The 12,747-nt window shown below is 37.8% G+C and overlaps 1 protein-coding gene across 1 annotated transcript in view; it reads right to left on the bottom strand.

The window, feature by feature from the left end:
- The window catches only part of LOC114653590 (leukocyte elastase inhibitor-like), a 31,947-nt gene extending 24,684 nt beyond the window's left edge, over positions 1-7,263 (bottom strand). The window contains exons 1-2 of the mRNA XM_028803987.2: positions 7,138-7,263; positions 6,449-6,623 (exon numbers count right to left, since the gene is read on the bottom strand). Of these exons, the coding sequence (XP_028659820.1) occupies positions 6,449-6,623; positions 7,138-7,151 (189 nt within the window). The 5' untranslated portion in view covers positions 7,152-7,263. The remainder of the gene's footprint in view (positions 1-6,448; positions 6,624-7,137) is intronic.
- Positions 7,264-12,747: the final 5,484 nt, after the last annotated feature.

Raw genomic sequence — 12,747 nt, 5'->3', positions numbered from 1 at the left:
CATTTCCAGTTTTGTAATTACACAATGTTTTAGGGTGAATTCTATGTACAGTACTACGTTTTAAACATGAGGCCCCTGGTCTTGTGGGACTTTTAATAATCCTCAGGCAATTAATTTCTCTTTTAACATACCAAGGGATCATAAGTGACCCCAAGATGATGAACTTTGTTGCGGAATTTATTTGTCTCAGTGAGGAGGAGAAAGAAATTAAAACATCAGCTAAATAAATGAACTGCTATATTTCAACATTCAACATGTGCTTAATGAAGTAACCAATTTGAAAAAAGATGGGAAATCTGCTTCCCGAAGTGCTAATGTTTCTAAACCTAACATTGGACATCACGAACAGTTTTCTAGTGACCCTAAAACATTCAGAGGGTTCATAAACCAATGTGAGGTGTGCAACAACACACATTTGCAAACAATCAGGCTAACATGACATTTATACTTTATGTGCTTACAACCCAGCCACAGGGGATGCACAAACCAGAGTGTTTCTTCATGCCAGTCCCAAGTATTATTTGTAAGTGGCTTACAAATAAGCCACTTCAGTAGGCACCTTTGCTAAACACTAACAAACAACCATGAACATTTAACTTGGGAAGCTTTTTTGAAAGTCTGCACTGATTTTTGATGTTACTGACAGAACAAATATTGCTCACAATACTCTTTTAAAATTAACACTAGGGAATAAACAGGTAGGGGAATTCATTATATCCTTTAAACCAGTGACTGCTGATTCAGGCTGGGATGATGCCACTTTAATCAAACTTTTTAGGAGTGGTTTAGCAGATGAAATAAAACATGAGCTAGACAAATAAGATCTGGAAGATAAATTACATGAGGTAGTTAGCTTAGCACAAAAGATCAGTTCCCACAGTGAGGAACTAGTGTCAAAATAGGGGCTTTTATTTTGCAATACTTTTCAAGACACTGATAAATTACAACCTTGTGCCTTCTTCTCAAAAAAAACTGTTTACTTTGGAGCAGGATTATGATGTCAGTGAGTGAAATTTTTTGGCTATTAAATTAGCTCTTGAAGAGTGGTAGATTTGGTTGAAGGGGTCAGCTCATTAGTTTTACTGACCATAAAAGTCTTAACTGTTTGCAGCTGATTAAATGTTAGAAGGTTCATCAGGCTCTTTGGTCACTATTTTCTTAATAGACTCAATCTTGTGATCACATATCAACAAAGAGAAGGCAAGATGAAGGTGTCTGTTTTATCCTGATTACTTAAGCCAGATGATATGGTCACTGAACCTGACAATGTTATTCCTTTGAGAAAATTTCTGGGGCTATTGTAGAGCTTCCTGATTTTATATAGATTCAGTCTGCTTGGTCACCCTCAATATAACACAATTTCTAAAAGAACTCATCAGGACCAGGAAAAGTTTTTTATGATGTACAATTAATTCACTTTTTAAAAATAATTGGTTTGATGCATTGTTCCTCACTGAGCCCTCAAATAATATGTGTAATGTGATCCTCAAAATGTCTCGCTTTCAGTCCCAACACAGCTCTGTGCTGCCTGTTTTTCAATCTGTGATCCAAACTCAGAGTTACTAACTGTATCTGAAGTCTAGAGCATTTTACATAATAGTTGGATCAAGTCTTGGGAGCAATTGTTGGCGGCAGAAGCCAGTGTCAAGTTTTATGTAGATAAGAAAAAACGTCACTATCTGGCATTCAAGGTTGGGCAGAAAGTATTGCTTGTGAATCAGGATATCCATCTTAAGAAACTATCCTGTAAACTTTCTCCTTGGTACACTAGAACCAGTTTAATTGTGAAAAGGACTTCTCCAGTGAAATATCGTTTGGCATTCACACTTAAATCTCACTCAACATTTCATGTTCCTTATCTCAAATCATTTTATGAGAGTCATTTCCTGGTGTCATCTACCACTAAGTAGCAGATTCAGAAAATTCTCAGTGCAAGAAAAAGGTGTCTCAGGGTGGACTACCTGGTTTACTGGAGAATTTATGGGCTGGAAGATCGCTCTTGGGCACCTGTGCATGATGTGCATATCTCTTGTCTGTTGGACCAGTTTCATTGGTGCTTTCTCTCCAAACGTAATTGTTACACCCAGATTGCATGCCTTAGTGCAGGGGTGGGCAAAGTCATTCCTGGAGGGCCACAGGTTTTTGTTCCAACCCAGTTGCTTAATTAGAAAACAATCCTTGCCAATAATTACATTTCATGGCTTGTTAGTGCTTTAACTCTACTATGTCAAGTCATTCTCATATCCTAGATTTTTTTTCCATTCTAAGGATATCATCCAAATACTTTGAAGTGTAAAACGGATGGGTAATTCTCAATCCTTCACTTTTTTCTCTTCTCTTTCCTTCCAAGTATTTAATTAAACCAAATAGTGCACGATAAATACACACAGGTGTAAAGGGTAACAAGCAAAATGGATAACTGCTGGTTTCTTTTGTCATTTGCATCTTATTGCTAATAAGGAGCAATTAAAAACCGAGAATGCAGCTGTTTAAGACTTAAATAAGCAGTAAGTGTTCAATATCTTAATGGAGGGAGATAACTAAAATGAAGCAGAAGATGTTTCTAGAGCAATCAGTGCTTTTTATTAAGCAATTGGGTTGGAACAAAAACCTGCAGCCACTGCGGCCCTCCAGGAATTACTTTGCCCACCCCTGCCTTAGTGGGTGGGTTATGTAAGAGTATTAGTTTTTATGCACGTTTTTTGTGTATTTTGGGTTTTTTTTTTTAACCTGCTGATATTTGTTTCCATTGTTTACTGTTTTAGTAGATTCTGGATAATGCCTTGTTTTCACAATTTACATAATACTATTAGAAGTGTAGTGAGACCTCGATTCTTGCATCAACTGTGTTGCAGTGGTAATGCTATAAATATACAATGGTTCTGACATTCATTGTACCTAGGTGACTAAAACAACATTTGGTTTAGCATAATTAGTTTATTTCCAAGTAGATCATGATTTTTTGCTTCTTGTAATAATCCTCAGACAATTTGTTTGTCCCCAGACAGTCTCTTCCTACCAGTTGAGCTTTTGTCAAACCTCTCATACTGTACCTTTGATTCCAAGGTCAGTGGGTCTTTGATTAGAAGAGAGTCAATTCCAAGTTGAAACACTGGAACACTTCCAGAAACAGAAATACTCTGCAGAACCATTGAAGCATTACTGGCACATCTCCTTCTAGCAGCTCCAATTTATAATAAACATTTCAGTCCAAAAACCAAACCTGTTCTACCTTCAAGACACCTCGGACATAGCTAAGACTTGATCTGGAACAGGCAGAAATTGGTACATGGATAATTTTGGACATCTTTACCAGGGATAAAGCAAGTTGGTCAATGACATGGGAAACATAAAAGTAAACAAAATATCAAGATAATGGACATACAGTACAGTGCTTCAATTCTGTGTGCAGGCAGGATGAAACTGCTGCTTTAAATGCTGCTGCAGTGAATGAAGTACTACAGATTTAAGTGTACCACAAGAATCTTTGCTATGCAAATGGTAAGACGTGAAAATATAAATGTTTACTTAGCTGCTATGGATGTCATCACTTGTACAACCTCTCCCAGTGTACCAGAATCCACTGCAAATATTTTTTGTCCAAACAATCATATAGCACTTTGTGAGGAATAAGTGAGGAATGCTGCCCCACTCCTCCAAAGCAAACAGTCAAAGGTTGCCATAAATTTCAGTGTGTTTTGCATTGTAATGTACATGGGCAAAGATCAGAGCATTTCATGTTAATTAGTAACAAAAATATGTAGTGATCAGGAAATTGCACTTCCAATGTTCCCATTTCTAGAGGTAAAAAAAATATTAAGCATAAGTTAAAAGAGCTGCATTTTGACTTTCCTCTTATGCTAAAGTAAGAGGACTAATGACACAGCACTGCACGCTTTGGGAATGACTTATATGTTAAGTTCTCTTCAGAAAAATGTTTACATTTAAAAAAAATGAATTTTGGCACAAATGTATTGTTCTGAAATGTTCCTTGTCTTCATTATTTTAATGACTACCCCTTTCTATTCTCCAGTATCCATTTTTCAGTTACAGCAATTCTGCTGTGACATTTTCAGATATGGTTATAATCTGTTTATTACATATATATTTTAATATAAGTGAGAACTTAAATACAGCAAAAATAAGCCATCCATTTATTCATTTTCAAGCCCAAGACTAGTGAGCGGTGAATCAGCATATTAACTACTGTGCCACTATGCCATAGTTAAGTATAATGTAAGATAAGATGTGTAAAAACCTTAATGGATCATGATTTATATACACAATTGTCATGTTACATATCTGATCGCTGCAGTAACTTGAGTGCTCCTAAAATTAAAGATTGCTTGCAAATCATAGCTATAGAGACATAAAACAGATATGAAAAACTTTATTGTAATTAGAAAGTACAATCTATATTACGCAAAAAATGTATTGATTAAAAGTAGACAATAGATACCTACAGCAGTTTTGCTTCAATATGTGAATTACAGTTCTTATAAGAAAAACACATATGTTATAAAATGCTTATGAATTGCAGTCTCTGCTCAGTAATTTGCTCAAGGAAATGCTCCCATATCCATCTGTCCTCTCAGAGATGGCACATGTGGAATTTGAACAAGTCTTTTGAATTACAGATTCGCTAAAAGAAAACTCCCTTAGTCCAACAGCCCATCAGGTTTCTAACTGTGAGGGTGCCTCTTACATACTGACTGGTTTACTTGCTTGCTCGTTTTTGTGTTCTCGCTCTTTTAGCTCATGTTGCCCCCACCCAAAAAATCCAAGTCACATCTCCACTTGTCTATGTTTAGGAATTCACTCAGGGCGACTACTGGATCTTGTTGTGGTGATCCTGATCATGGATATATTTAATTTGTGCATTAATCTGGTAATAGAAAATTCAACTGTCTCTTTGTGTATCAATAATTTGTTATATTTGGGCTCTGTCCTCACTGTTAATCAATTTGAGCATGGGAAACATATTAAATAAATTAAATGTATTAATAATAATATTATTTTTATATTTACAACTATTGGACTATTGAACAATAATGACTATTATGTAACATTTAAAACTCTCTTGATCCAATTCACAGCTCATCCATGGAGCATTATGTTTTTCGGTCTAAACTTGTCTCCTTTATTTCCATGACACATGACCTAACCCTTAGCCAGTCCTCATACTGTTTGTAATTTTTAAAAAATCCATTTAAAAAGAATACTCCAGTCAAACATTATTTTTATATCTATTAAAAAAATCTGATGAAATTTTTTTCATGGTTGTTTTGATATTATTTGCTGTACTTTAAGTTGCATTCCCATTCAAGCCCACTGTATCAGGAATCTTGTTATCTCAATTTTCCATGAAAATATGAAATGACATTTTTTTCTTCACCATCACTACAAACAACTTTAGGAGTGACAAGATGTAGGAGCCATTTGCACTCAATACTTCTGTACACTGGAAATTGGACTTGAAAATGTACAGTATAAAGCTGGTAAATAGCTATTCTGTTAAAATACATTGGGAAGTGGGAGGTTCTGGTTTTATTTGGAATAGAAATTAAACTAAATACTAATGAGGGCAAAACAGAATGTACTCTAGCACAGGATAGCCCTCCCTGTTTTCTTCCTGAATGAAGAAAGCAAGCAGAATTGAACAATGAAACATGACTTTAATAAATGAAATGAGAAAACATTAAAAAATCTCTACAAAACCCACCTCATTATTTATAATATTTGTTCAGGTTCCCAGGGATATTGTTCAATAACTGAAACTCACTGTTATGCTAATTTTATTTTCAGTTCTGCCTAGAAACTAGATCTTCACTTCTCAATATGTATGTGTTTAAGCTTTTCCCTGTCAAATCTGGAAATAAACCTTTTGCACTCTTTCTTTCGATTTTGATCTGCCTTCTCCAATTCTTACCTTCAGTTCCACATCTTGTTTAACTTAGATAAACTTGAGAAACAACAGCAAAAATGTGTGTTTGTATGTATACATTCTTATATATAACTTAGATACAAGAATATGGGGTGGGGCAAGGAATGCATCTTTCAAGTAATATTTTATGACAGTTCCGACTGATTGCTCATAGGTACAATAAGGATGCATGTACTTTGGTAGAATAGTGGTTCATGAACTTTATCACAGATTACATCTTGCCTGAAGATGGGGCCTGAGTTGCCTCGAAAGCACGCATATTGTAATCTTTTTACTTAGCCAATAAAAGGTGATATTTTGCTTGATGTTTCACTACATTCATAATGGCTGCCACAGTACAACACCATAGTACTATCGCCTCTCCCTGAAAATAACTCCTGGCTACATCCCTGTAATCAAATTGTTCATTACATTTTACAGTCATATAATAAAGATTTCTACATAAACTAGCCACATGCCGAGATGTCCAGATTGCCTTTTTGGATGATAGTAGTGACCACTAACCTTTGCCATCTGTGCTGCACATTCCCCTCTTGCCCCCAGAAATACCATGGCCAAAGCAGCACTGATACTCAGGGGGGAGAAAAACAGGTTACCAGTGGGATTGACATCATTGATCTTTGCCAACAGGTCCAGTGTAAAATGTGTGTTTGCTGCAGTCAGATTTTCCATTGCCCCCCTTCAAAAAATAAAGAATGCAAATACGGTAATTAAATAAGCATCAAGTAATGTTTCTAAAGTGGCTGCTACACTAAAACATAAGACAACTGAACTAAAGTGGTGTTCCATGCCCGATCAAATCGTTAACGTCACTTGCTACCGACTTTGCAACGTAGCTTCCATTACACCAACAGTATTTTTATTAGACACTTTATTACATAAATTAAGTACAGAACTCGGCGATTCACGTCTGCGAATGTAGAACAGATTTGTTCACTTCAGGAAATGCGCTTAAACCGCAGATATTGAGTCTGACAGAAAGAATACAAATAACTGTGTACTTTTCTAGTCCTTTCGTTAACAAAGGCAGTGTCCACATTAGTGGCTTTTCAAATTTATATCGAAAATGTTAACTTTACTACCGTCGCATCAACCATGCATATTTGTAACCCTACGTATTAACATAAAATTTACAAACTTTTTCTAACCAAGTTGTTTAAAATATTTCTATACAAAATACACGCTTTACTTACAGCTTGCTCGACATTTTCTCCTCGTCTGTTCTTGTTCGATGTTTTAAAAGGGTGTGAGACTCACACTGTGAGTGAATGAGGGGTGCGGCCCGCCCGGCCAGGCACTTACTTACCGTTCACCTCTATCACGCAGTCGTGTTTACTGCTGTCGTTGTTATTTTTAGAAGCGGCGCTACTCGAACAAGTGTCACTTTATATATATATATATATATATTTGTTCTTTTTTTATACTTTACTTCCGCAAGATGTTCTCTGCTCAACCAGTATGTATAGCTATAATTACGGTGCACAAAGAAATGCAGTATCTAAAATGTAATTTGTCGTATTTGTAATATAGTATTAAACATAAACCAGTCAATACATAATACCCGGAATTAATACCTTAGTGTGGCTAATTTGACGTTAGGAGACATCCTGCAACAATTACCTGGGCAGGTTCACCGTTCACGGTGCTCAACCATGGGCGGCAGCCTGTATTTGACGAAAGACGCGATAGTGTTTTGCACTTAGTTCTTTTCGGTTTTGTTTTCTAAGATATCCACACCCCTAAAGAGTTAAATTAATGGATGGATTACTGATGTAAAATCGTCCTCCACTCACCAGATACAAGATCAGGTATTACTAGCACTCAAACGCGAACCTTACCTTTTATGAGTGCAACTGCAAGTTTACTGTCATATATACACAGTGTAATGAAATTATTACTTGCATGTCTCCTCAGAATAGATAAAGTAATAAACACCAACAAAAAAGAAAGACACAAAAGCATAAGGAATTTTACTTATTGATATCTGTTCATTTTACTTTATTCAGGATGTTAACGACACCCCACACTGCAAACTCGTTTTTTTTGGTTTTTTTTTTGTTTAACTGCTTCTTTTGCCGTAGCAACTGTTAGATACGGTGGCCGATAAGTACTCAGAGGCAGTTCTTAATAAAGAACAGACTCGCGGTCTACGGAGTGTGGGCGTGTCCGGCAACCCTCCAGCCCCCGTAGTTAGCCTTAAGAGTACCGTTATTTTTTCAGGGAAAATAGACAAATGTCTTCCCACACTCACATGCTTTATTACAGGGTTTCTCAGCCCTTATGGTTTCGTGACCCACTTGTCAGTGTCTTGGCGGGGGAGCGTTCAAGTTTGGGGTGGTCGGGCGCGGTCGTCGGAGAGGCGACCCACTACCATCATGAACAACATCAACTTGTGACCCACCGGCAGCAGCCCACGAACCAAACATGGAAGTACTGCTTTATAACATAATTCACGATATTTGCTAATGATTACTACTAAACTATACATAAAATAAGGAAACCTTATTCCCACCACTCAAAAAATACTATTGTGCCGTTTCGCATAAATTACTGTGTTATTTCACAAAAGTACGTTGTTTCACAGATATTGCCGGATGGAGATCATCAAGCACGTGCATGCTCCTAACATTTTATGATGGCCGATGAGAAAGCTGAAGGATGTGCATAGTGTGTAATCAAGTGACAAGAACTGAACAAAAGCATTTGGTGTACATTTATTTCTGCGTGTGCTGAGAGGTAAATTTAATATGACTAGTTTAGGGCACAGGGAGCTGGTTATTATTGTAGCAGCACTGGATGTAACGTTAGAAGCAAACCTTGTGGACAGCATGCAGGTCCTCTGCATGGCGGAATCACACAGCTAATCAGAAAGTGTTGCAGGCAACCAATAAACCAATCGATAAAGTATCTGTTTAGTTTTAAACCATTTATTTGCTATAAAGATCTTGAAACAGTGTGATATTTAGGCACAGCAGTGAATATTCCTACCTGAAATGCTCAGGTTAATGATGGTAAAGGGGATGGCTGCAACAGACATGAGGGAGAAAACAACCCAAGATTTTGTGCCATCCCCTACACCACCTTGAAACACTTCCAGATGTAGCTAATTTGGAATTGTTAATCAACCTAATGCAATGTTTTTGAGATATGAGAATACTATTTGAGAAAACCAACAAAGACACAGGGACTTAAGGATGTTTCTAATTATATTTCTAACTTTGAGGAAATTTAGTTATTTCAGATAAGGAATCCAGAAGTTTCAGCATAAGATAGTAATAATGCTGATTAGCACATGCAAGTAATGGTGCATTCCATGTGAACTTGGAAGCTGGAATTTTCAAGTTCCTAGTCAGAATTGCCCACTGGAACGCCCCTATAAGTTATATTTACTACTTGGAAACTCAGAGCTTGACAGTCAGAGTTTGTCCAGCTTCAGATTATGACATCAGTCCAAAATGGTGACGTACATTGTGAACATTAGTGAAAGCTTTAGTATTATACAGTTTATTAGCACTTTTGTCTCATTAAATCAGTCATACAAACAGTGCTGTCTAACCTCTATCTGTGAACACTTTGCTGCAGTGCTTGGATGCTTAAAATACATTTTTTTGCGTTGTTCAGTAGTTGAATTCTGAAACACAAAGCAAGAGAAATGTTTCCCTAGAGACGTTCATATTGTTTTTCCCAATGTTTTACTGGAATGTGGTCACCTCCTTGGGTGTGTCGTCATTTCCTGGCTCCGACATCCAATTTGGAACACAGCATTGAACTTTTGCTATACAGTACTCTGTATACCAGGGGTCTCCAACCTTTTTTCCCCTGAGAGCTACTTTTACAAAAGGAAAATGGGCGAGAGCTACTCATGTTTTCCAACATTTATTCTCATAGCTTATTTCGACCCAAACAAACTGAGTAAGCTTGTTTTTCCTGAACATTTACAAAATGTTGGTGTCCACAACTCACATTTTGCATTTAAATATCACAAAAAATATTTAGTTCACCTGCAAGTGCATTTTGTATGTCTGTATGCATTTTCTAGTGTATCTCACACTACTGAATTAAAACATGAATGCAGTCAAAACAATGCAATAACAAATACACAGATATTACTTATTCATTTGTCATTTTGTTACATGTCACTGTTTCACTTCACAAGAGTATTCACATGTCCAGTTGCATGTGTGATGTGTTTTTTCGTTAGTCAAATGACTGGCACTGCATGGAGTCAGCAAGAGAGGTGTATGGTGGAGTGTAGCCACATAGGTTCACTCTTATGGAGTCATTTAAATGTTCATCTCTCAGTCTTGTTCTGAACTTTGATTTCATGACATTCACGTCAGAAAAGGCAGACTCACAGAGGTATGTAGACCCAAACAAATGCTTGGTGATGATTCTTATAGTTATCTGGCTCTACTAAGCTCCAGAAATGCTGAGAATGCTTTTGACACTTTAACTGCACATTATTTTGAAGGTTTACTAATATAAAATCCAATGTCTGTCTGTCTGTGTTTGTCTGTCCACTTTTCACGAGCGAACTACTTAACGGATTTAGATCGGGTTTTTTCTCTATAATTTGCTTGAACATTCCGGTTGATTTGCGATTCTTCTCATTCTGCTATGTATCATAGTTCGCACGTGGTAGCAATTTATATTTATCTTTACGCGAATCCAAGAGAGATGCAGCGGGCCGAGGGGAGGGGCCTTCCTCACTCATCTTCGGGGCATGTTCCTTAACATTGATTAGCTAGCGAATGAAAGAAAAATTGAATTCAACTTAATGAGTTTGAGTCTGGATATTCTCTTAAGTGTATGCCACATTGAAAAGATAGATTGCAATTCAGATTGTGGATAGTGATTTTGTGTTAAAGGATTGTGATATGATTTTTTTTAAAGATCGCCCACCCCTAATTTGACTAATCAAGTTTTCAAATTTATGTAGGATTCATTAACCCTTTGGTGAGCTACTTGGAAAGGGGTCAGCGACGTGTTAAGAGACCCCTGCTGTATACAATATTGACACTATTGACTCAATGAACCCATGCATGAATACAATCATAGGCAACTTTAAGTACACCTGTTCAGCTGCTTGATAACGCAAATATCTACTCAGTTAATCGCATGACATTTAGGCATGCAGACACTGTCAACACTACCTGCTGAAGTTCAAACCAAGCATCACAATGGGGAAGAAAAGTGATTTAAGTGACTTTGAACATTGCCTAATTGTTGGTGCCACATAGGCTGTTCTGAGTATTTCAGAAACTGCTTACTTACTGGGACTTTCACATACAGCCATTTCTAGGGTTTACAGAGAATGGTCCAAAAAAAGGGAAAATATGCAGTGAGTTCCAGTTCTCTAGATGGAAATGCCAGAGGTCAGAGGAGAATGGCCACACTGGTTTGAGTTGATAGAAACACAACAATAACTCAAATAACCACTCATTACCACCGAGGTATACAAAAGATCATTTCTGAACACGCCTAACCTTGATGGGCTACAGCAGCAGGAGACCACACCAGGTGCCACTCCTATCAGCTAAGAACAGGCAACTGAGGCTACAATTCAATGGGCTCACCAAACTTGAACAAAAGAAGATTGGACAAACATTACCTGGTCTGATGAGTCTCGAATTCTGCTGCAACATTCAGATGGTACAATTAGAATTTAGCGTCAACAACATGAAAGTATGGATCCATCTTGCCTTGTGTCAATGGTTCAGGCTGGTGGTGTAATGGTGTGGGGGATATTCCCTTGGCAAACGTAGGCCCCTTAGTACCAACTGAGCATTGTTTAAATGCCATGGCCTACTTGAGTATTGTTGCTGACCATGTCCATTCCTTTATGACAGCAGTGTACCAAACTGCTGATGGCTACTTCCTGCAGGATAACATGCCATATCACAAAGCTCAAATCATCTCAGACTGGTTTGTTGAACATGACATTGAGTTCACTGTATTCAAATGGTCTCCACAGTCACCACACCTCAATTCACCTTTGGGAAGTGGTGAAAGGGGAGATTTACATTATGGATGTGCAGTTGACAAATCTGTAGTAACTGCGTGATTCTATTATATCAATATGGACCAAAGTTTCTGAAGACTATGATGGTCCACATCAGGACCATACTACCTGTTCCATCCGGGAGCCTCTTGAACCCAGATCGACGATGGTCATAACTGAGGTGATCCGGGCAAATGAGGACACACACATCTAGCTAGGGGATAGGTGCAAAAGTGAGTTAGTGCTTTTATAAAAAAACCATCAAAACAAACAGTGTCCAAATAAGCAGAGCAGTGCATTTTAATGTCTTCATTAAATAAATAATCCATAAAACAGTGCAAATGTGCAGGTTAAAAATCCAATCAATACATATCCATTAAAACAAGGTTAAAATGTTGGCAGGAAGCCGTCCTCTCTAAAAACTCACAAGGCCAGGTAGATCAGTTTAAAACCAACAGCTCCCTAGCTTACCCTATGCAGTTCTCATAGCACAGATAGACGTCATCCGACAGGTGCAGAAAACCCTCAGTCCTGCCCATGTCTCTGCCATTCCTTCCTCCTTTAGACTCCAACTGTTGTTTCATGGCCTTGCAGGGGAATCCTCCATGAGTAGTTTTGGTTGCTCCCGCTCCCTGGCTGCTCAGCCCCCTCTTGAGTGCCAACCACACACTCCATCCCCAGGGATCCATTTGTGTTCACCTGCTTCCTCCCACCTTGTACCAGCTCTCTCTCTCTCTCGCTCTTGCCCTTCTTTTCATTTAACCTCCGCTCGTCTTCTTTATTTCGTCCTACTCGATCCCCC

This window comes from Erpetoichthys calabaricus, chromosome 6 (genome assembly GCF_900747795.2).
Source record: "Erpetoichthys calabaricus chromosome 6, fErpCal1.3, whole genome shotgun sequence".
In the NCBI taxonomy this organism is placed as follows: Eukaryota; Metazoa; Chordata; class Cladistia; order Polypteriformes; family Polypteridae; genus Erpetoichthys; species Erpetoichthys calabaricus.
This window is presented reverse-complemented; position numbering and strand designations above follow the sequence as displayed.